The 25,227-nt window shown below is 50.4% G+C and overlaps 1 protein-coding gene across 18 annotated transcripts in view; it reads left to right on the forward strand.

Annotated features, from left to right (window-relative positions):
• Positions 1 to 25,227, forward strand: part of DTNB (dystrobrevin beta) — a 227,938-nt gene that overhangs the window by 159,596 nt on the left and 43,115 nt on the right. For 9 of the 18 annotated variants that reach the window (XM_074582284.1, XM_074582276.1, XM_074582271.1 and 6 more), the window contains one exon: positions 3,829 to 3,849. The exons of the other annotated variants lie outside the window; for them this stretch is intronic. In XM_074582284.1, coding sequence (XP_074438385.1) covers positions 3,829 to 3,849 — 21 coding nt within the window. The remainder of the gene's footprint in view (positions 1 to 3,828; positions 3,850 to 25,227) is intronic. 18 annotated transcript variants of the gene reach the window in all.

The following is a 25,227-nucleotide window of genomic DNA, read 5'->3' on the forward strand; positions in this document are numbered from 1 at the left end:
GTGCTCTTTGAAAGCTGTCAGTGACCCACATCTTACTGCGCGTAAAGGGCTTTATTTATTTCGCATCGTGCTAACTGGTTAATGACAGTGTGTTACACGTTTGGCCTCTGAAGGAACTGCAGATACGAAAATACATTACCTGTGTGGTGTTCCTTTAGAAGCCAAACTTGTAGTGCGTTCAGCGAGCAAAATCCCATTTATTTGGTAAGACCCCTTTTCCATGAAGTTGTAACGCTGCGTCTATTACTTATTAGTTGAGTCTTGGATCAGCGTTTCTGTTATTTCGAGTAAATTAATGACAGGGTAGGATGTTTATGCTTATTTAAGTCATCTTACTGCCCTTTCTGAATATCAGCGCGACACAGCGTGTTCCAGTCCTGAGTATTCCAAGATCTATTAAAAATTGCCGTCACCGGACCAGATAACTCCTCCTGTAATTATTTTAAGAATCCCAGCTGCAAGCTACCCAGGCCTGCTGATCTAAAAATATCATTTCTCGTAGATACTTTTTAACACCTTTTCTCATTATTAGTGGAAAGGACTTCACTGTTTGCTGGTAGAAACTACGAGGGGAAAGTACTATTAGTCAAACGCGGAACAGAAACGCTAATTCCTCTTCCCCTATTAAGACTTTTACCATGACGGTCAAGAAGCCGTACACACCACCGCAAAGGCTTTGTTTTGTTTCTGATATTTGTGTTCATTTCAAAGTCTCCTTTTTGGTGGTTTTAGCCCTGCCAGACACAAATTTTTCCCGCAAAGTTTGAGCTTGTCTCGTCATTTGGTGCACTTCAAAAATTTTCATTTATAATTTACACCAGCTGTTAAGCTTTTATGGTTTTTTCCATTTTCTTATGCGGTATTTTTTACATTTTTAATGCTGCCTTCATTTCACCATTTAGAGCCGGATTCAGCTTACCTAACTTGGGTTGTCTGGGAGTTTGGTACCTCGGCTCCCTCTGTAAAGAGAGGAGGGAGAGGAAAGCCTACATTCGGAAGGACATAGCTGTTCTCGGGAGGTTCATCCCGTCTCCCCATGGCGAGCCATGCTGTCGTCGTTGGCCTCAGAGCAGAGAGGGGCTCTTGGCTCGGAGGTGATCAAAGCCCCATGATTACCATCCTGCTCTGATGGTCATTAGCCTGCACAGTGACCTACCCAGGCCGTTGCAATTTGGGGTTAAGGTTGGTTTTTGCATCGAGTGTCCTTCCACATCTTATGGCGATGTGTGTTGATGCTCCTTGCAGGAGGTTTCCGTTACAGGGATTTGTCGGTGGTCTGCCCCCAGGGAGAAGTTCTGGCCGTTCAGCTCTTCACCAAGTGCTGTCATTGGTGTCTTCTGCTGGGTCATCCCATGTGAGACCCCAGCTGTATCTGTCAGGGTGAGCTCATTAGTGCCAGACCACGTTCTTTGGACCAGCACTCGCCTACGAGCTCTGCTGTTGGCGCGGTCGCCGACGTGCCCGTGGAGCAGAGCTACCAGCTCTGTCCCAAACCATCTCCAGCCACCACCCAGAAGCTGTCAGGTGCCCGGACCTGTTCCTGGGAGGCAGTTTGGATGAGGCCACTTTGATCAGGGTAAGCACGGATGTGTTTAATAGCGTAGCCTCCGAGCCTGCAGAGCTGCCGCAGTGGCCACCGTAGGGCTCCCACTGGCCGCTCCCCTCCTGTCTCCTGGCCACTCTAGCTAGTCCATAGTTAAGCAGATGAAGCCCCTTGCACGCAAGAAGCTGCCTGTCCCTCTGGGCTGGTCAGTGGCCACAACCTGTTGGTACTGTTGTCAGGGACTTTCTTCCAATATTTTCTATCATCTTTTCCCCATCCGGGACGTTGGCTCAGCTTTCCCTTTTTTCCCGAAAGTCTTCTGTAACACACCACGTGCCATTAGCTCTCTTCTAATAAGTAGTCGGCAGCGATGATTGTCTGCCTTCCTGCAGGGCTTTTGCTTCCAGCCACACGGATATTCAGCAGACGTATCCCATTTCACTTTTTCCATTTCCTCAACGGTAATTTCCTCGCTAGCTGATTTGATGATTTATCTAATAACCGCTCAGTCCTTCTAGCAAAGCTCCACGCCTCCTGAGGGGTATTTTTTCACATCTGTAGTTAATGCTAAAGCCTCATTTTTCAAACTAACAACTTTTTTTGTAGAGTGGAGACCATTTAAGATCTTTTTCCTGACCTGGCTCACCATCTAGTCCTGAGAGTCCCAGTGCCGGTAGGAGGAACGACTGGAAACATCTGGGAGTGCGGGGAGGGCAGCGCTGGCCTCCGCTGCTGATGCTGAGCCGCGGCTGAGTGGAGCCATTCCCTCCATCTGCTACCTCAGTCCCGAAATCCGCACCTGAAAGAACCCCAAGTCTTGGGAGAAAAATCCCAAAAGTACGTGCTCAGAAGTGTGGAATTCTGGGTGGTCGTTCCCAGGTATCTCTGCAGCGCCCTCAGCGCACGGTTAGGAGCACGTCTACTACAGGGTCAGTGTGAAGGAGCTGCTCTAAATTAAGGGAGAGGTTCTGGTTAATCCTGCGGGATATCAGTGAGGGAAGGTGGATAAATGGGTTCGTGGATTTCAAGGCAAGAAGGAGCTTTCATTCCGTGAGTTTTATCTCCGTGACCTGAATTTCTGGGGAGACGTGCTTACCAGTGGTCCTGCTGCCCTCTGCACTGGCGGTCGGTGCCAAGCCAGCGTTGGAGGGGACACACACTGTTACCCTGACAAAGCTGTAATTAACTGTTGTTGCTGCGTAGATGAGTCATCAAAAACCTGCTGCCAGCCTTTCTGCTAACGCACGGTGTTGCTCCCTGCAGCACAGCTGCCGTGCTCCTCCACGCCACCCAGCCCGCAGGCAGAACGGCCCGTAGGACTCATAGTGCTTTTGATATATGCAAAGGCAAAATCTATGAAAACTTTGGAATTAGGAAAGAAACCCTCGACTATGTGCTACTTCGCTCATTCCCAGGAGTGCTCCTATAGCTGAAGTCAGAACGTGACCCCACTGCCCAGACAGGATCGCAGTGTACATTTCTCTGCTTCAAGAGAGGATAAATTCATCCGTATTTCACTTTTTTTGGTCTTTCAAATTAGTAGCAATCCATACTGACAAACGCGGCATTGCAACAAGGGATGTTTTTTCTGGTCAGATTTGTCCTTACTCCGCGTCGTTGGTGCTCTTGCCTCCCCGGTTCTCCCCTCCCACTCCAGATCTGGTTACTGGCCGCTCGTTAATTTGCCCTTTGGAATCCCATCTGCAGAGGTCCCTGCAGGCCCGGTGGCAATGGGCACTCTCGGACCAAAGAGGTGGCGTTTTGCCTCTCAGGCAATGACAGTTTGGGTCTCTGTGATGGCAGACTCGTGCTCCCAGGGAAGCGAATGCCGTGCAGCGGTTGCACCCTCCAGGTGGTATTTCCAGAGTTTAGAGGACGGTGGAAAGGTGCCTTGGGGACAGGTGGAGAGTCCGGAGTAGGAGGAGTAAAGCCAGTAAAGGTTCTGCCTAGAAGAAGAGATATCCGTTGGATATCCCGTCCTGTGTCCAAGATGTCCACGCTGTGGTGTCCGTCCCGTGTATGCAACTTTGGCCAACGCCAAAGGCCGTTGTAGACAAGAGTCATCTTTTGCGAATGGAACAGGTGGCACCTCTGCGTTCCCACCACAGCCGTTGTGTCTAACGCCCTTGTTTCCTTCCATGTCTGCAGATGTTTCTACAATTTGCCATGTTCTGTTCTTCCACTGGGTCTGTTGCGTGTTTTCTGTGTGTGCCTGTTTCCTTTTCATACGATAACTGATCTCTCCTGTTTCTCTCTTCACCTTTTTCTTTTGGCAACGCTTACAGGAAGAAGAGCAAAAGCAGGCAGTAAGTTGACTTCAGTTTGTAGGTGATCTTTTCTTTCTGCATGAAAATGCAATTTTCTGTTAATTGGCTTGTATGCAAATAAACGCTGGGAATGTGGGGTCTGTCGCACTTGTAAATTTGAAAGCAGCCCTCATCAGTTTCCAGTAGAGCATGTTTTTGTGTATGTCCTTAAAGCTATTTCTCTCTCCCTTTCTAATTAAGTTTATTGCTGTCGGTACACAACTGGTGGCTGCGTTCATTAGGTTTTTATAGAATTGTGCATGATCATCCGGGCTTGAAAATGTGGATTCTCAGCTGGCTTCATAATATATTTTGTTGGAGATTCTTTGGAGTATTTTACATGCTAAGAAAGCTTTCTTGTCTCTTCAGGAATCCTTTACTTTGCCTCCTTGCCACGTACAAGTCCATGCATGAAAACTAATTAATGACTTAATATTCTGGGCACGGATCCATATCATTCAGTCATGATATAGTCTCCTTGAATTAGTCCCAGTATGCTCGTTGTAAACAGGATGAGTAAACTAACAAGAGACAAGAATGCATTTGCTTTGTTACTGATTTTCATCTGCTCTGCCCGCCTATTAAAACCCGAATCCTGTGTTGATTTCGGAATCCACTCCAGAGGGAGCCCTTTTGCTTTTCTCAGAAATAGCCAGATGTTCAATGTCTTCCCTCCAGCAGAACAAATTTTCGGTATTTTGGAACATGGTTTTCTGTACGCACAAAGCTTTAATGAAGGTGAATCCTGTGCTTCTCATTGTTGGGGTTTTTTTACATGTTGTTTGTCAGATACTCGAATTGGATCGTTGATACATGGATTGGAAATCCTGGTGACTTATTTTTTGTAAGGAAATACACATTTCTGGGTAACTTCTGCTGCTGAAAATGCTTCAGCGGTGCATGTGCTGAAATGGGCGTTTGGTGACTCCTGGATGGCCTTTTGTTAGGGTTCTGATATCAGTTTAAGAAGATGATGGTGGTAAGTGTGCGTCTTCTGTTGGAGCCCAGTTCATCCCTGGGTGATGCTGCCGGTGAGGATTTATCCCTGGGTTTGCAAAAGCACCTTGCAGAAATCCCTCGGCTTAGTGAAGGGACCAGATTGCAGCATGTGGCAGCGATCTTCAAGGAATTTCCTGGAAGAAGGAAAACAACCAAGACACCACCATCCCTGTCCTCCAACTTCTGATGTGCAGGTGGAATGCTGTATCCTGTGTCATTCTCTTACCCAGCATCATTGCTAGGAATAATCATCTGTGTGGAAACGCAGCATTATTTTAGCTTGTTTTTCCTGCACCATGATGTTCATATTGATTGTGGATAAAGAAAAAGGGTAAATATGAGATCAAAGGAAAAGTTGGCCCAATTTTACTTCCCTTCTTTCCCTGGAACACTGTGTGGGTAGGAGGATAAGAGAGCCAAAACTGCCTGCTAAAATAATGTCAACACGTTGACATTCTGTCCAGTCCCATTCTGTTGGAATCTATGATGAATGAGCCAAAAAGGATTTGCAACTCAAGAAGGCAGGTTTTGACCAACCAAAGGACACGTTGCTGAGCTGTAGGAATGGAAACCGCATCCTTACACCTGCATGGGCTGAAGTAGCTTGAAACACTCCCCTCTTAACTATAAAGGTGCAGCCTGAAAAAGCTGGAAATCCCAGGATACAATGCTCCACTTGGCTGAGAAACACACAGAAATCACAAAATAGCTGAGGAGGAAAGGCATCTCTGGAGGTCATCTAGTCCAGCCCCCCATGCTCAGAGCTTCTCAGGACCTTGTCCCATCAGGGTGTGAGTATCTCCATCCAAAACCTCTCTGGGCGACTGGTTCTAGTGCTTTAGTACCCTCACCATAAGAAAGGTTTTTCTGTATTTTTAAAGGGAATTTCCTATATTTCCATTCCATTGCCTCTGGTCCTGTCACTGGATTGTCTCCCTTGACCTGCTGCCAGCACTCTTCCTAACACAGCCCAGGATGCCGTTGACTTTCTTTGCTGGAAGGGTACATTGCTGGCTCATGTTCAACTTCTCTGCAGGATCCCAACGTCTTTTTCTGCCAAGCTGCTTTCCAGCCAGTCAGACGGTTATTCCTTCCCAGGAAGAGGACTTTGCAGCCTGTGTTGAACTTGATGAGGTCCCTCTCTGCCCATTTCTCCGGCGCTTGCAGTGTTGTCTGCAAATTCATTGAGGGTGCATGCTGCCCTGTCGTCTAGGCCGTTACTGAAGAAGTTAAACAGTACGGGCTCCAGTATGAAACCTTGAGGCGCACCGCTAGTAACTGTCCTTGAGCTGTCCTTGAGCCTTCACGTTGCTGATAACAACCCTACACATCACTCTGTATTGGTATCTGCACTGTTCTGGAAAGGAGGTAATGGCATACCTCCAGCTTGAAGTCCAGAAGAACTCGTTGGACCATATACTGGCTTCCCAATGCCTTCAGGACTTCATGGTCATCCCTGTGCTCCAATAACAGAAATACGTGAATAAAGGGCTGAGTGTCTGTGGGAGTGTGGGCCGCAGAAACACAACCAACTGAAGAACTTAAAAATATTCTGTCCTTTAGAACCTCTACCAGTTTTGGTAGCTCTAGACTCTCATCTTCCCTCTACGTGTGTATAAAACCCTACAGTAGCTAGGAAAGGTCTACCATGTGCTCAGCCAGCCCCATCCTTGTGTCCACAAGCATGTGTCTTGGAAAAAGAAGTTAGAGGAGAAGAGCCTAGTCTGGTTAGTACCTCACAAAGGTCTACAGACCAGTCCAGAAACAGCAGGACCACGTATGAGGGAAAACATAGAACACTGTCTGAGTCCCGTGGAAGAGAATGCCCAAGTGCCTTAGCGATCTGAAGTGATGATCATCTCAACCCTTGACGAGATGGTTTGGTTATGTGGCGGCAACATGAATTTACAGGAAGGGTTAAGGTGAGTAACAGGCAGAGTAACTGTCACTGATCCGGGACTGGCAGCACATCAAGAACAGTGGCATCAGCATCCACATTAGGAATTTCTGATTCCCCTTCACTGCTAAAGCCTTCTCCATATTGCTAGTAAGATTCCCAGAGACGGGTCAGAGAGGATCAGCTTTCTTGGCTATGTTCAAGCAAGTTGCTTGGCAAGAAAAACGGCTTCCTTAACAAAAAGCCGTCTCGATCATTCTGCATCTGAGACAGTGTACGCTGTATTCCAGGGGCTGAAGGTGCCCAGGTTAGTGTGGCCATTCTGAATGGCTTGACGGTGGTCACAAGCCAGCGTCCACCTGGTGCAGCAAGGGTCCTTGGTGCGTGTATTTGCCCCCAACTGGGGCAGTTGGTGCGTGTATTTGCAGCCAGAGTGGTTGCGTGTGTAAGTGTTGGGTGGAGATCTTTGCTGCTCCTGGGAGGCGAAGAAGAACTTGCTTGGCTGCTGAGGTTGCCACCAAGTGCCCGCAGAAAACTGTGTGATAACGGACTTCCATCTCCAGCAAAAGACTAGGTGAGCACAGTGGCATCTGAGAGACCAAACTCCAGTCACAAAAATGTCCTCAGCGGGCCAAGAAGCTGCTGTGTCTCTTGGCCAGTCTTGGTCAGAAAATCACGGCGAGCTGTAAGGAGTTCGTGTCAGGAGAGAGCCATCTTACAGGGAACTCCAGTAACTTCTGTTCAGAGTCGATCCCCTAGCAGGATTTTGAAAGTTTCTGTACAGTCTTTCCCCTTGCAGGACTGTTCCTTGGAATCAACGGGGGCGAGTCCTGGTCGCGCCCTTGAGGGTCAGTGCCTTGGGCAGAGAGATTATTCCAGTAATGGAGTATTAAGCCAGGCGGTATTCGTAGTCCACCACGCTATTCTCTGCTACTGCTAAGGTTGTTGTGTCCCAGCTAATAAAGATCTTTGCCAGCCTGGATCCTAATTTACAACAGGACTGTTTTCATGTCACAGCTGGTGAGAGCCTTAAATAATCTGCTAAATATTAAAACCTCTTTGTTTTATAGTCAAATGAACAGCCATCGGAGCTGTACTGTTCAATAGTCAGAAGAACGTTAAGGGAATTCACAAAGATGTACATCACATGTATGATGTCTTTGGCCTGCAGTACAATTCATACAACAAATCCAGAGGAGCGTCAAGCGCTCGTACTCCCAACACGAGAGAACTTCTCTAATGCCAAACAGGCACAGAAACGGCTTCCCAGCGGAGGAGCTCACATGGGAGCGCTTAAACGCCAGAGTGGAAATCTTCTCCTTTCAGAAGATGGTGGGAACCATAGGACACAGCAGAGCAGACTGGGCTCGTGCATTTCGGGGTTATGTTACCGGTCAGGAGAAGTGGACACGCTCTCGCCCGACAATCCTCGTGAAGTCGTGGGAGGGTTGCTCCTTAACCCCGTGGAGAGGGAGCCAGGGGTTCCCCTTTTCCTCCCGTCGTTCAGATGATTCAGAGTACGTGGATGGTACCTTTCAGGCAGCTTGAGAAGTGCAAGGGCAGCAGCGCACATACCTTCGATGGGGTGAACTTTCTTGACCAACGGCTGTAGCGAAGCTGAGCCCCGACAGCAAGCCAGGATGACACCTGCGTCCCTTCCCAAGAGATGTCGAAACCTGCAAGTGGAGCATTCCTGCCCTTGAAGAGCCCTATAGCAGCTGGAGAGGTCTCATCGTGTTGAATCTGAGAGTGCCGTTCAGTTTTTGCATCCATTTTTGCATCCTGTACGCCTCTCTGGAGTGGATCACATCTGGGTGACTCCCACCATCACATACTGATGCATTTTAACAAAAATATGAAGAATTCCGCCTAATGCCTCAACACTGCAAGTCCTCGTTCATCTGCAGGGTGTGCCTGTGGTCTCTGTGGATAGCAGCAACCTCTCGGCAGGGGCGGGTTGTGTCTGCCAGCTGCACAGCCAATATGACCCAGCTGGCTCGAATGACATTCATTTATACTCAGAACTGAAAAACTTCTCCGAAAAAAGTGGAAGACCACTTTCTGGAGGGTGGGAGTGGACAGTCCCAGGAGCACAATGTAGAACAAGACAAAACTGCCTATTCAGGATCAATTTAAGGAAAGGACCAAATCTGGTTACCCACCACGCTGGCAGCCTTAGATGCCTGCTCTGGTTAAGCTGACAAGTATTGCAGCATGCAGGCTGCGTCTGTGCTCCTAAATGCACACAGAAAAATCCCGTGGCGCTGAGGACAACCGGCATGAAGATGCCCGCCTCCGTGCTCGCGGATTTTCTTGGCCTCCAGACCTGGTGGCTGCATGCAGGGTTGGGAATGGTGTGCCTGGGAACTGCCGGGGAATGTGCTAGCTGAAATGTGTCACAACTGTGCCAGGGAGCATTCTAACACTTAGATGCTGTAAATTATCTTGTTCCCGTGCCAGAAACACTCCTGGGTACGGTTCAATTCACTAATATAGACAGACACGGCTTTGGAATAAGCTTTGAGTTGGTGCCTCCTGACTAAGAGCCATGTTCACGGGCCTCCTGGAGGATATCAAACCTAGAAAGGCTCCCAAAAGAGGCATTTAGATGTTAAAGCTTTGAAGTCGTGTAGGGAACTGGACCTCCATACCTACAGAGTTGATCTGTCAGTAGACATTTCAGAAAGGAAGGCTGGGTCTGTGCTGACATGGGGTATTGGAGGTGAAGATGACCTTCCCCTCCTCTTTAGTTGTCAGCATTGCCCCTAGCAGATGACTTTTTCAGATGTGAGGAGGAAGGCTTGGCAGGGAATAGCCATGGAAATGCATCAGGATTGCTTTCTTGGAAGTCTCTTTGCTCTGATGGATCACACTGTCCTGTGGTGGTTGAGTGTCAGGTAAGAGACAAATCCCTGAATAATGTGGTGGTGCTTCCTATCACAATGGGATGAACGGGGTGAAATGTAGACTGAGGTGTGGAGCTGATGTCTGCAAAGACCTGGTTTCTGTCTGAAGAGAAAGAAAATCCCTCTCCCCACACCAGTAGAGCATGGTGAGAAGAGAAGGCTCCGCAGAGACCTTCCAGCCCCTGCCAGTCCCTCAAGGGGCTCCAGGAAAGCTGGGGAGGGACTCTGGAGCAGGGAGGGGAGCCATGGGACGAGGGGGAAGGGTTTTACACTGGAAGAGGGGAGATTGGGATGAGCTATTGGGAAGAAATTCTTTGGTGTGAGGGGGGTGAGCCCCTGGCCCAGGTTGCCCAGAGAAGCTGTGGCTGCCCCATCCCTGGAGGGGTTCAAGGCCAGGTTGGCTGGGGCTTGGAGCAACCTGGGCTGGTGGGAGGTGTCCCTGCCCAGGGCAGGGGGTGCCACTGGGTGGCCTTTAAGGTGCCTTCCAGCCCAAAATGTTCTGTGGTTCTATGGTTCTTTGATTCTATGGTTCTCTGTTTCTATGATCAGTGAGTTTCTCCGGGCTCACGTCCGTTGCCAGCTGTGCCAAGCTCGCTGGGCAGAGCGGAGAAGATTGAGCTTGGCTGGGCTGAGCAGCGGAGGAGAGTGAGTTGCTGCTTGTCTTTCGATTGCTTTGTCTGGTGGATGGTGGGGGCCAAACGCTGCAGAAGTCAGCCAGAGCCTTCCCAAATAAACGCGGTCATGGTTGGGTCTGGTGGCTTGGCATAAACCTGCTGCTGTTGGGGAGCAATGAAGAGGTGCACGAGCCTCTCCTGACGCTCGATGGGGACTGGGTGGGCTGTTGCTGTCAGGCCGGAGGGGATCCAGTCGTTCTGTCCCGCTTTGGAGAGCACACGAACGGCACGAGGGAGTAAGTACGGTCCAACGCAGAAGGCAGACTAAAACAGTGGAGAGTGCTTAGATGTTTTTAATCCTGAACTGTAGTAACCAGAGATGTTTTCCAAAATAGCAGTTGGGAAAGCTGTTGGGGAGAAGTGTGGTTTTCCCGCTGCTCCCGCTGTCCCACAAAGAGGTAAGAGCCATAAGGCAGAAGGGTTTCTGCGGAGTCCCGCTCCATTCATGCCTTCCCTGAATCGCATTCCTCTCTACTTAATCACGGTTTGGATCGCACGGCCAGAAACAGGCAGGAGTTTGTTCAGTTTCTCGTCTTCCAAGTCCTGCCGTTGCTGAGAAAGACACGTGTGCCAAGTTCCAACTTTTAAGCCGCTACCATTTTTAACAAAGCTCTGTGCAAAAGCATCGCGGCTACACTTGCTCTTGACTTGGGGGAAAAATACGCTTATTCCTTCGGATGCACTTCAAAACCAGTGGAAGGGGTTGGGTTTATTTTCTAAACAGATCCTCTGTCAAGAGGCTGCCCAGCATGAAAATTTTTCAGTTTTTGTCTTCTAGAGATTTCTGTTTATTTGCATACTTTTTTGTTTTAATGTGCGTTATTTGGGAAAAGAGGATTGGAAGTGAAACGGGGTTAGAGCATTTTCACCAGGGCGCACAGCACTCACAGGCAGCAGTTCCTGTAGATTTATCGTGGGCGGTTCTAAGGAAACTCGAGGCTTGGTCGTGTGCCACATGTGCTCAGAGGGGCTCCCAGAGCCCCGAGAGCTTCTTTCTGTGTTCAGCGTATTCTCCCCCTCCTTCTGATGTCCCGTTTTGATGTTAATAAACTTGAAACGCAGTGGCTGCAGGAGAGGAGCGTCCTTGCTTTGGGAAGGCACGTCGTGCACCCTGGGACGTGGCAGCTCTGCCGCTCGCTGGCTGTGCTGCCGGCTGGCTGCCACGGAAGGGACGGCGCTGAGATGCCTTTCCCTGGGGTGGAATGGCCATGGCTCTGGGTCACACGCCGCTCTGGTTGCAGTTCCCACCTGTGGCTCCTGGGCTGTTGCAGAAATTGTAGGGCCGTCCCCTCCCATCCCCACGCCATGCCATCCCATCTCCATCCCATCCCATGCCATGCCATCTCATCTCATCCCCATGCCGTGCCATGCCATGCCATCCCATCTCATCCCCATGCCGTGCCATGCCATGCCATCCCATCCCATCCCCATCTCCATCCCATGCCATCCCCACCCCATGCCATCCTATCCCATCCCCATCCCATGCCATCCCCATCCCATCCCATCCCATCTCATCCCATCCCCACCCCATGCCTTCCCATCCCATCCCCATCTCCATCCCATCTCCATCCCCTTCCCCATCCCATGCCACCCCATCCCCATCCCATCCCCAGAGCCCCCCTGCCCGGGGGAGCGGGGGCGAGGGGCAGAGCTTTGGAGGGAGGTTGCATGCAGGAAAGGGAGTGAAGGCTGGATGTAATATATACTGTGGCGCCTGTTCTGGAGGTCTCTTCAGGACAGTATCACGGATGGAATGATGCACTCCACTCGTAGAGAGAGGCAGCAATACATTTATTGATATAAAACATGCTTTAACAAAATTTGATAGTAAATGTGACAGTGTTTTAACAAGATTCGATGGCAAGACACACTTGGTTATTTACTGCATGGAGGACGGGGTCAGACAGAGCTGTCAGGGAGACCCTCCCGTTGAGGCAAGGTTTCAGAAAGGACCCCCTTGCCTTTCTAAACTATTTATGGGTGTAAGATGATTGACCTACAGTCATATAAGACTCCGGGGAGACCTTATAGCGGCCTTCCAGTAACCGAAGGGGGCCTACAAGAAAGCTGGGGAGGGGCTGTTTGCAAGGGCACGTAGCGATAGGACGAGGGGCGATGGTTTAAACTAGAGCAGGGCAGGGTTAGATCAGACATTAGGAAGAAGTTCTTCACACTGAGGGTGGTGAGACACTGGCCTGGGTTGCCCAGAGAGGGGGTGGAAGCCCCATCCCTGGAGACATCCAAGGCCAGGCTGGATGAGGCTCTGAGCAACCTGATCTAGTTGAAGATGTCTCTGCTCACTGCAGGGGGGCTGGACTAGATGGCCTTTGGAGGTCCCTTCCAACCCCACACATTCTGTGATTCTATGATATTTGCATATTGAACACAGCACAAGTGTTGTGGTGAGGTGGGCGCATTGCTCGTTAGCCCTTGGCTATTGTGTTGTTATCCGTCTCCCCAAAACCATGGTGAGCTGGGTGCAGCCATCACGACCAGGTGCACCCATGATGGCCACCATGGGTGGTTATCGCATGGGCAGGGTTATGGAGATAAAGGTCAGGTTGGCAGTGGAGCACACCATCACAGATGGTTAAATACAACCAGTTCTCCCTTATTTCTGCAGCGGGCCCTGGGGTGCCACAGGCACCAGAACAACCCAGGTCTTGCAATGGGGAGGGTGTCTCAGCCCTGTGCCAACCTCCCTAATGCAGGTCCAGCGCCCATCCTGCCAGCTCCAGGATAACTCCGGCAGATCTGGCGGGGTGCTCCTGCACTCCCCAGGAAGGCCAGGGTCTGAGGGGTCCCTTAGCAGCAGCACCGGAGCACAGAGCCGTCAGGCATCACCGTGTGCCCCAGCAAATAAATGTGGACATGGCGGGGAACTGCTGCAGAAACGATGGCTTTGCTCAGACTTAGCTTGGGTCTGACCTGCTGAGACCAATAATCCCGTTAGACCTCATCTGGTTGATGCAGAACCGCAAGCGCCATCACACAGCACCCGCTTCTGGGAGCCCAGCACTGGGACGCAGCCAGCGCAAATCCAACAGGATCCATCGACAGGGTCACCGTGTCGTGCCAAAGCAGCAGTCGGCACGCAGGAGCATCGTGTCTTCAAGCCTGCCCCACCTTGGGTGTAGGGAGGTGCACGGGAACAGTGCTTGAGCTAATACCCGCCACCAGATCTGAGCTGTCGCTGCATCGTTGGCGGGAACAACCCGTGGTCCAGATGATGCCCCAGAGGCCACAGAGTGAGAACAGCGTCCGAGAGGTGTCCGAGCGTGGGCTGCTGGTTTGGGATGCACCAGCAACAGCTTTTTTCTACAAGTCACTTATATGAGAAATCTTGCTTCTTGGCGGTTAGTAATATGTTTGAAATACCCAGGTATATTTGTCAAATGCCCGGGGTTCAGCTTTACAATGAACTGTCTTTGACAGCAAAACCAGCTTGAAACGTTCCTTTTCCTGGGCCAGTAGTCGCTGCTCCAGCAATTATCTTCACACGGCTTTTGAGGGGCCGGGCTGCAAATCAGAGCACTGAAATCGTCCTACTAAAAAACAGCGTTCCTAGAAAAAAGGAGAAGCCAGAAGCTCCTGTACTTACACCTTCACTGGTTTTCAAGAAGTAGTGATCCAAACTGGAAGAGGCTGGATGCCGTTCCCGAGATGGACCTTTTTGTGGCAATAATTTCAGCTCCTGGGCAGAAAACAAGCGGCGAGCACCCGTGGGTCAGGGCGGGCGTAGCGGCAGGGCCGTGGCAAGGTGCCTGCCCCCTTGGAGCAGTAAGAGGAAGGGTAGTTTGTGTAACAGCAGAGCAGAAAGAAGGTTATAAAGGCTGATGAGCGATGTCTCTCCAGAGTCAGTGATTGCTCAGAACCATGAATTTGGTGCTTGGCCTTATTCTATAGGAATAATTCATCAGTCACCATTAAAGAGCCCATATGCAAGATGAGAGCGGGGTTTTTTGTTGAAGATATTCTCCCACTACGTGGGTGTTTCTGTCCTTTTTCACTTGTTCATGAGAATTCGCGGTGGCGCGTCGGTGGTGTTTTTCATTTCACATAGATGTTTCCACCAAAGCATTTGTTGCCACATTTGGGGATAGATATTCATGAGCCTGTAGCTGTTTGTGTTTCCGTGGCGGAGATGTCATTAAGATGACTGGAGAGATGTACTACGAGGATTTGCATTTGTTTTGGCAAGATCTGATTTTACTTGATGTTTGTTTATTCCCTAAGAAGTGCGACGCTGGTGATGAGTTTGGCAAGACCGAAAGCTAGAAGACAGAATTCTGGAATAATTTGTTTGTTTTACCATATTTTCTTTGAGCATGGGTTGTAACTGGTTAAACGATCATCCTTGTAGGGTCCAGGATGTGGAATATTTATTGCTTCCCTGCTGAACTTCATAGCCGCGCTGTCTCTTCTGAAACAACGTTTTCTTTGCTTTGTCATCAAGGACCTGCTCTAGGATGTAAATAAGCTTAAGTGAGTGCAGACAGTGCATGCACATTCCTCCTTCAGGATGCGATCCAGCGTAATGCTTAATTCTCTGCAATTACTAATTCCTTCTGCTGCGCTCCAGCACTGGGTTGGCACCCAAATACAACCGTTCGGCGCCATAAATAGCGGATATGCTTAGCTTTTCCGTACCATTTTAATCTTAACCAAACTACATAACCATACATTTTCACATCTCTCCGTATTAAATTGAGCGTGTCCATTTCAGAGACAGGGAAAACCGATACTTTTTTAGACATTCAAGACTAGCCAACAAGATGTTGATGAAATTCAAATGAGAGCCGTTGCCTGTATCTTGGCTGTCGCTTGCAGAAAGCATTGCTTCTCGCGCACAAGCATGGGAAATATGGCAGGAGCCCGTGTTGCAGCTGCAGATGCCGTAACTTCATCCCGAAGGAGGAAGGTCCCTTCCAACCTAGACAATTCTGCGATTCTATGATTACCTGCTCGACACCTTGCAGGGGTGCCATCCCCATGGCTGACCTGCTGACGTTCGGTACGGTGGAAGGCGTATAACGCGGTTAATGCCCAGTAATTCGATTGCGGAGAAATTAATATTAAACGTGTTTCTGTGTGTGCATCTGTAGTACTTTCCCTCCCATCATTATCCGAGCCTAGAAGGGTAATCAAAGCCACGTGAAGGACATCTGGATCCAGTGGTGGTTTATGTGGCACCTGGCCCTTATTAATAGTAATGAGGAAATGGCAGTTTGGGATTTCTTGACCTCACATGAAATTCATTTCAGTGGGCAAAGGTTGCTAACAGATGGCAGCAATTTGGGGCTCGTCTCATCATCTGTTACACAGACGTTATCACTCCATTTTGGCCCTTTCCTTTGTAAGGATCTATCCCTTTTTCCACCTCGTCTCTTTATAAGGGTTGTCTTTTTCAAAGGGAGTCCTGAAACATCTTGTTAAAGCATGTTACATGCAGCACAAGGGTTTAGGTATGGTCTGATACAACAAAATGATCCCTTTGAGCATAAATCACTCTTTTACTAACTGTGTTGTAAACTTTTATCTTTTTGAAGTCGGTAGTTTCTTCTGGGTTATTGGCCTCTCTCCAATTTGTTCTTTATTTCCCCAGCCCACAAATACACTTTTGCACTCCGGCTTCGGGCAAATGAAAGAGCTATGAGAAGACACAACCCCATAGTTGTCGACACGATGCGCTATCTCAGACCCGCGTTTGTGTCACTGAAGTCTCGTTCAGAGGTGTACCCCAGCGAGCTGCGTGCCACCTAGAGAAGGGATTTGCATTTTGGCATCTGCCTCCCTGTCGTCGCACCGGTGGTGATTCAGTTTTCCTTAAAGAGCCTCCCGGGCCGAGCAGCCCAGGGCAGATCTTTGCAGAGCTTGCTCTAGGTTGGCTGGAAGGTGGCTGGGTGTCCTCCCTGCTGGCCATGGAGATGGTCGCCAAACGGGACCATTTGCCGTGCTCCTGAAAGGGTAAAACCTTTGAGCCATGTGTTTTCCTTTACTTTTTTGGGTTGTTGGGGTGGGGGTTTTTTTTGTAGTTGTAGCTGATGTGAAGCATGCTAGAAATAAGATAAAGAATCCTAGAAAATACAGATGCAGTGCTGTTTACTATTAAGGAAATATTATGAATTCAAGACCTTGGAAATGATGAGGTTCAATATTTGCTTACTCCGACGTTATGTTAGCCGTTACAGGGAGAGCTTCCTCTTGTGCTGCGATGGCTACCGCGCTGCGACAACATGCACGTACAACCCAGCTATCAAAAACATCAAGATACTTCCCATAGTCAAACACTGGTGTAAATATTACACCGTACTACAGAAGTGGAAAAAAAACCCCATACCTGGAATCAATTTATCCATAGTGCTAGATCAGAATAGCCCTACCTAGGAGCCGGGTTGTATGAAATATCTGTTCCAGCTGCAGCGTTGGCCTTTCATGGTGCTTTCAGACTGAAACCTCTTGGGGCTTTTATTTATCAAAGTGAAATGAAAGTTGTTCTAGCTACTAAAATCATCATGTAATCCAAATTGGGTTTAGAGAGAAACGCTTGTATTGTATTTGTGATTTAGTCTGACTCCTGTAAATATCCCTACAGTTTTGCAAGCCTAAAGCAGATGTGCTTAAATCCACAAAGAATTAGAACAGCAGCGAAGTAGAAAATACCTGGTTTTAACTAACGTAGTTTAGGAAAAACTCTGCTAACATGAAAATTAATTTTCTTTTCCCTGAACCTTTCTCTGTTGAAATAAATTCATCAAATGGAGGTGAGGGGGGCGCTTGCTCTATGAAATTCCAGTCGCCTCCTGGGACTGAAAACATAAAAGCGGGAGTGCCCCGTGGGAGAGGCAAACCCCGTCCTCTGAACTCGTCTGGAAACATCACGTTTGCTTCTGGTGGCATCAGCTCTGCAGATCATTGGCGGTTTAATCCTGTATTTCTGACAACATTAATGAGTTCATCAGATTAAATAAAATACAGAATTCCAGGAGACCTACATCTTGTAAGCTGGGTGACGCCGTTGTCAATGCTGTCGGCACTCACACGGGTCAAGGTTGGACCCTGACGGACATTGCTGCGCAGCCGGATGTCAGGGCTCCACGTGGTGGGAGCCGTCGTGGCCAGGACTGCCCTCTTGGCGAGATCGAATTGCCAAATTCTTAGCCCTAGCTACTTCTCTCAATGATTCCTGCCGTCTCTCTCCGCCGTTGACGTGCAACCTCAGGAGCTGGCTTTGACCCGTTTGAGCTGGATGCTGACAGTCAGGTTCACTCCAGCCCAGCCTGTATCTTCAGATATCCCGCTACACATCCCTCTTCCTCAGTGGAAGCCTCTGGTCCCCGAATCTCCCACTGCTGGTAGAGGCTGATATCAAGAACTTCATCATCTTGATGTCGAGGATATTAAGAATCTTCACCATTGGTTTCAGATCCAAAGTCTTACTTTCATTGTCAAGAATGGTCACAGACAATACGTCACCTGTGACATTAGGAGATGCCTCTGTGCCTTTTCGGATCATCATCTCTGAAAGGCGGCCTACAGGAAAGGTGGGGACAGACTTTTTAGTGGGGCCTGTTGCAATAGGACTAGGGGTTATGGTTTTAAACTAAAAGAGGGAAGATTTAGACTAGATACTAGGAAGAAATTTTCTATGGTGGGTAACCGTAAAAAGATGGTGAGAACCTGGCCCAGGTTGCCCAGAGAGGTGGTGGCTGTCCCACCCCTGGAAACATCCCAGGCCAGGTTGGACGGGGCTTGGAGCAGCCTGCTCTGGTGGGAGGTGTCCCTGCCCAGGGCAGGGGGTTGGACAAGACAGGCTTTAACGGTCCCTTCCCACCCAGACTAGTCTGTGATTCTGTGATCATCTCCGTTGAGCACAGAAGTAGACTTTGGCCAAGGCCATCAGGAGGAAACAGACTGGAGCTCCAAGCTCCGTCGTGTCCAGCCTCCCTACCAGGGAGCCATTGCCAAAGCTTTTGATGGGTTTATAGAACAATTACTTCATGTGGTTATATGTGATAAGAGGAGATCAGGCTTGATGTCTAGAAAGTCTCTCCCAGCACCCACGTACTCTAAAAAACAGCAGGTGGCTGAAGATGATTAGAAGAATTCATGAGTTTTAGAGACTCTGTTGGTAGTGGCCCTGGTCGTCATCAGGGAAAGCTCTTAAGAGATTTCTCTTAAGAGATCACCTCGAGGGAGGTGATTCTCCCCCTCTACTCCACTCTCGTGAGACCCTACCTGGAGCACTGCGTCCAGTTCTGGAGCCCCTACTACAAGAGAGATACGGACGTGCTGGAACGTGTCCAGAGAAGGGCCACGAGGACGATCAGAGGGCTGGAGCACCTCTCCTATGAGGACAGACTGAGAGAGTTGGGGTTGTTCAGTCTGGAGAAAAGAAGGCGCTGAGGAGACCTTCGAGTGGCCTACCAGTATCTTAAGGGGGCCGCCAAGAAAGCTGGGGAGGGACTTTTTAGGATGTCGGGTAATGGTAGGACCAGAGGGAATGGATTAAAACTAGAGATGGGTCGATTCAGCCTGGACGTTAGGAAGAAGTTCTTCACCATGAGGGTGGGGAGACACTGGAACAGGTGGCCCAGGAGGGGGTGGAAGCCCCATCCCTGGAAGATTTTAAGGCCAGGCTGGATGGGGCTCTGAGCAACCTGATCGAGTGGGAGGTGTCGCTGCCCATGGCAGGGGGCTTGGAACGAGATGATCTTTAAGGTCCCTTCCAACCCTGACGATTCTATGATTCTATGATTTGATAACGTGGATGATGTCCAGCCATGCTGCTGTGCTGGGCTTCAGGCCACTCATGTTCAAATGGTTGGAGATGGGAGCTAAGCCCATCTGCCAGGATTTGTGTATCTTGTCCCATCCCCATTCTTGCTCATGGATGTGTCAGTACCTCAGGGAAACTCATTTTCTGAATGGTCACCTTTCAAGGCTGGTGACTACCAAGGCCCAAGTTCTTCTGTGTCCCCATCTGCAAGTTGCCAGACCATAATAGCCAAACCCAGCTTTTATTTAAACCGGAGCAGGGTGATTCTCTTCCTCTTAAAACTCTGAGGCGGTCATGGGGGACGTGGGGGAGCTGGGTGAGACAGCAGGGGACGTTTCTGAAACCAAGAGCAGCACGGAATGCTGGTGTAGAACATCAAGGCTGCGAGCATTGGGTTTCCCTAGGAAAGGGAATAAGGGGAAAAGTCTAGATCTTTAAGGAGCTGGTGTTCATGGGGCGGATTGCGCGCTGCCACGTGCTGTGCGCTGCCTGACATCTCGCCTCCCTGCTGCAGAGCCTCGGGCCGTCGGCTCAGCCAAGGCAGCAGCCGCTCTCGCGGCGTCGTGGGCAACGGCTGCTCTGCCCACAGGGAAAAACCCAAAAAGCAGCAGAGCTCATCAGTCTGTGTCGTCCGCAGCGGTGCGTGCTGCTCGGCTGGCAGCTCTCCGAACTCGCTGCTGGTTTTGTGATCCATCTGCGGATGCGGGAGCAGGAAATTTAAGAAACTTCACTGCTGTGCCCAAGGCACCAGACTCAAAGGGGCAGAAGCCGTTGCCCGTACCCATTTGGGTGCCAGTCTGTGCTTCTCGTGATCCTTCTTCTCTCAAGTGATGCTTCTTACGGGAACTTGTTAGAAAGCAGCATATGTTTGTTGCTGTAATGGGAGCTAATGACAGTTTTTATTCTCAGCATTTTTTTTCTTTCAAAGAAAGAAAGAGAGCTTTTTTCCTGCTGCTTGACCCAAGAAGACACAAAAAAAAGGTGGCTCTGTCTCGGGTTCAGGATGGCGATGCTCGCTTTTTTCCGTACTGTCCTCCAGCTCAGCAGTGATATGCCCGGAGTGTGCCCCATTCTCACTTCCCTGTGTAGGGTCCTGGAAAATACGAGGAACGGACCATGCTGTCATCCTGGGACCAGAATCTACAGGGACTCGCCCGCTCTGGATCAGCAAGGAGTTTCCTATCAGAAGCACAACACTTAGGTCTGACCCCGGTGGTCGGTGTCTGTTCTGTGCCTGGGACACAGGGTGAAGCACCAGCACGCACGTCGTGCTTAGTGTCGTCAGCTAAATGATCCAGCCGGGAGTTTTCCATCAGAAAACACAGCCCAGAGCGGCAGGAGAGGAGCTGTACGGGTCTTCCTTGGGCCCCGCTCTTACACCGACAGGACGAAGCCTTTCAGGTCATCTCCCCATGGCTGTTTGCAGCTCACTGATAGACCGCAGCGTCACAGCAGAGGCTCTCGTGATGCGTCATACTCCGTGTCCATGTGTTATTAATTAGCTCGTGAGCCACTCCTTCCAAAGATCAAAGGAGCTTCGCCAGGAGACGAGGAGCTTGCTTTTAAAAACATGCCTCCAGCAGCTGTAAGGCGATGGAGCAACCTCCTGCCTTCTGCCAAACGTGCGATCCTTGGGTTGGGTCTCAGCAAACTTGGGGAGAGCAGTTCTTCAGCCTGGAACTCCTGGAGCAGCTGATGCTCCTGATGCCGTCCATCTAGAGGGGATCCTGCTTCCTCACACTCCTCACATCTAGTACATCTTTCACCTTTTACTAAAGGTGTAAGTCCAGTTTGCTTTTTGTCAGTCCAGGAAAGCAGGCTCACGGGGTTCGCACTGCCACACGCTCGGAAGAAAGGAGCCGGTGCTCATCCTGCCCTCGCAGGGGCTGTTGGATCGGCGTGAATCCCGTGAGCATCCTTCCCATCACTCGTTTTTGAAGCCCGCAGCTAAGGCGGGCACCCACCCCGTGCCGGGAGCCGCCCCGGGCCCGTGCCGGGGAGCAGAGGGAGCCGGCGGGCAGCAGAGAGAAGATTCCTCAGGCCTTGTGCATGAGAGGCACCCCAGCACCCGCCCCGAGATCCAGCCCCGGAGCGGCACTTTGGGTGGGTAAGTCACCAGCCTCTCGTCTTCGCCGGGGGATGCTGCCCGCGCGCTGGGCTCACCGAGCCTCGCAGCATCCCCGGCATCGCTGGGCGGCGGGAGGAGGAGGAGGAGGAGGAGGAGGAGGAGGAGGAGGAGGAGGAGGAGGAGCAGGAAGGAGGTCCAGCGCCTGGGTGAGGTTCACTGGCTCTTTCCCATGTCCTTACGCTCCTCTGTAGGCCATTGCCTGTGGAGGCACGCGCCGAGGGGTGGCTCCACGCGCAGGTCGTTTGATGAGGTCACTCATTTGTAACGTATTCGCAGCATCCTCGAGCCTTACAACCAACCTGCGTTTGTTATTGCTGCTTTTAACAGCCAGGAACGTTAAAAAAGGGTGACAAATCCTTCAGAATTTTACAGGTAGCGCACTTCAGGAAAGTATTGGAAGTTGCTGAGTGACCAGCTGCTCCTCACCTACGAGCATTTCTGAGACCGTGGCTTCAAAGAGTGTGGAAATGACTAGTCGAGGGCACTCTGTGCCTTCCTTTTTCTGCATAGAGCGTAGATATATTTATCCAGAGAACTACAAATTTAATCATAGCACAACATTTTGTCTCCGCCCCGAAATAAATTATGTGTAATCAAAGTCTTCCTGAAATGGGTTTAAAAAGTGTACTTTGAGCAATTTGTAGAGAAGTTCGTAGTGTTACGTTAGCAGTGAGATCCGCTTTCCCTAGGCCACCTTCCTCATTGGATTGTATCCTTCTCATCAGGCGCTTCATTTGCCTTTCAATCTGTTTTAGCCACTTTACAGCTATTCAGAGAAAACGTTTAGGTACAGAAATCAAACCGTGTGCATTTTTTATTGTGCGGTGGTTAGATTTAAGTCTATTGAGAGTAAAATTGGCATTTCTGTATCCTTGCTGAGACTGTGCGTGTTGTGCTCGTCTGTGGTCGGTGGAAGATGCATCCTCCTGACGAGGTTCCTCTTCCGCGCCTTGGCTGGGTGTAGCAGCCGTGTCTCACCACCTTTTAGCCAACGAGCCTGGTTTTGAAGGAGAAGGCAGAGACTCTCGCTGGAAGAGTGAGACCGTTGGCATTGGTGTTAGGGCACCGCACAGGACCCGAACGCGGCAAGTCTTAGGCTGGTTCGTTTTTTTTTGTCGTGGTCACTGTCTTCATAAAGTAATGTTTTCTGAGAGAGTTCGTGGCCAGAGAGGTTTCTTTATGGTTTTGTGGCATGTAAGCTCCACGTATGGCTCGTATCTCTCAAGAGCAGTGTTAGGAAATGGACGGCAGAGAGAAGAGGGACAAATCTTTCTCAAGGAACGAGACAGAATAAAAAAGAGCCTGGAAAAGAGCTCAGCACCCTCGGACGTGGGTGGTGGCTGGAAGGGGACACTGTAGGGTCCTCTCCCGCCGAGCTCCTTGGCGTGGAGCAGTTCATGGTCCTACTGAGGTGCCTTCAGAGCGGGTCCTTGTGCTGGGCCGCAGGAGCATCACCTGCAGTCTCTGCAGGGTGTTCCCGTGCCGTCGAACCATCCGAGGCAGGAAAAGGAGCTCAGGGCTGACACTCAGCACCTGGCAATTTCTAGGCCCTTTATTCTTTCACGTAGGGTTTGTAGCTTGGTCTCAGCGCCGCCCATTCCTGTCCGCGTCTTGGAGAAAGGCAGGCTGGTCCTCACTGTGTTCTCCTTACCCAGGGACAGGAGCACCGTGAGCGTGACTAATGCATTTTAACTGGAAGAGCAGAATAATATTTTGCCATCTATACCCATTTTCATGACTGAAAATCGGACCTGGAGCGTGACTCTCTGCGTATTTAGATCTTAAGACTGGGAGAAGCTCAGGGTGAGAAGGTGCAGAGGAGGTTTAGCATGTGACTTCAGCCACAGCTGAGCACGGACACTGAGACCACCGGAGATGGTGGAAGTTGGGAATTTCCACATTTCTCACAGTGCCAATGTCTCTTGCAGAATACAAGCTGTGTTCCCAGACACTAAGTTCAGCTGGTGAAGCTGGTGTTTGTAACCCTCTTGGTGGATGAGAAGCTGGCCATGAGCCGGCACCGTGCGCTGGCAGCCCAGAACCCCCCCGCAGCCTGGGCTGCATCCCCAGCAGCGTGGGCAGCAGGGCGAGGGGGGGATTCTGCCCCTCTGCTGCGCTCGGGGGAGACCCCCCTGCAGTGCTGCCTCCAGCGCTGGGGCCTCGGCACAGGAGAGACACGGAGCTGTTGGAGCGGGGCCAGAGGAGGCCCCGGAGATGCTGGGAGGGCTGGAGCCCCTCTGCTGGGAGGACAGGCTGAGAGAGCTGGGGGGGTTCAGCCTGGAGAAGAGAAGGCTCCGCGGAGACCTTCCAGCCCCTGCCAGTCCCTCAAGGGGCTCCAGGAAAGCTGGGGAGGGACTCTGGAGCAGGGAGGGGAGCCGTGGGACGAGGGGGAAGGGTTTTACACTGGAAGAGGAGAGATTGGGATGAGCTATTGGGAAGAAATCCTTTGGTGTGAGGGGGGTGAGCCCCTGGCCCAGGTTGCCCAGAGAAGCTGTGGCTGCCCCATCCCTGGAGGGGTTCAAGGCCAGGTTGGCCGGGGCTTGGAGCAACCTGGGCTGGTGGGAGGTGTCCCTGCCCAGGGCAGGGGGTGGGACTCGATGGCCTTTGAAGGTCCCTTCCCACCCAAACCATTCCGTGATTCCATGATTCGATGATTCTATGACTCTCTCTGGAGGCAGTGGTCCTCTGAAGAGCAAGGCAGAGGCTGAACCGTCCTCCTGCTCTGAATCACTCTCCGGAGGACGCTGTCCCTCCCACTGTTGACTTCAGCATGACCTCAGGCCCCGCTAGGCGAAACTAGACTTCACGAGAAGCTCTGCCTCCCCCAGCTCTCAGCATAGTTTCTATTCTTAGTCCATTGAAGAGAAGTTTATTCTCTCTTTTGATTCTCGGCACATAAAAGTTTTTCAAAGGAAGAGTGGATGAAAAAGCAAAAACTTTGTGTGCAGTTCTTGGGAACACCAAAGGAGCACGCGTTTTTTCTTAGTCACCATTCGTGGACACTGTCAAAGTCATCTCCAGACCCTGATGGTGGTGACTGTGCTTCAGTTACGCAAACCAAACCAGAGACTCTGTGGCTGCTCCGCCAGCGTTAACTTCTTGCTGTTTTGATTGCATAAAGCTTCACGTAAAGCCCAAAAAGGTGAGATCTGAGACGTGTTTACAGATTCAGCTAGGGACAGCTAGCCAAACTGGAGGGGGGGGTCACTTTTCATTATTTCGTGTCTTGACTTTTTGAGCCCCAGTAGGCATGGTAACCCCCCCAGCTCAGCTCCTGGAGAGCCGCTGCGGTTCGCCGGCGCTGTTGGTTGCAGACTGAGGGCTGATCTCTCTCCTGAATAATGCATTATTTTTTCACATTCCAGGCAGCTCCGCGTCCCTGCCCTGCACGCGGCGTATTGCACAGCCTTCATGTGCTCCGCGCTGGTGCTGGCCCCGGTGCCCCTGTGTCGGGGCCAACACTGGACCGTGTATGTGTGGCCGCAGCCCGTATTTCTAAATTAATCGTGCCTGTTTCAGCCATTTCCATGGCACAGCACAGGACTGTGCTATTTTGGCAGCAGGTTAGGCTACAGCAACACCTGCGTTGGCAGTGTTCATCACCAACGCAGAACTTCCCAAGTGCAGTCGCCAGTGTCCTTGAGGACTGCGTAAAATATTGGGAGAGTGTTCCAGGAAATGATGGAAGCCATGAAGAATTTAAATATTTTCCCGAGTTTTCTGTCCTCGCCCACATTCTGTCTTCATTGGCTTCCTCCCCTTTTTGCCAACAAACTCAAACCTTGAGCCACATTTTTTAAGGTCCTGCAAAAAGCCGTGAGAGCTCCGTTGCTTTTACACGTCCTCTCTGACATGACAGCCATGGATTTAAACAGCAGATGAACGAGCTTGTAAATCCATCCAGTGTTTTCTCCCCTTTCAGCATCTGAAGCTGTATCATTAATTAATGATTAATTCTCAGATGCAGTTAGTAATTGTTTCCATCACCACCCCAC

The sequence above is a fragment of the Larus michahellis genome, chromosome 3 (assembly GCF_964199755.1).
Source record: "Larus michahellis chromosome 3, bLarMic1.1, whole genome shotgun sequence".
Lineage (NCBI taxonomy): Eukaryota > Metazoa > Chordata > Aves > Charadriiformes > Laridae > Larus > Larus michahellis.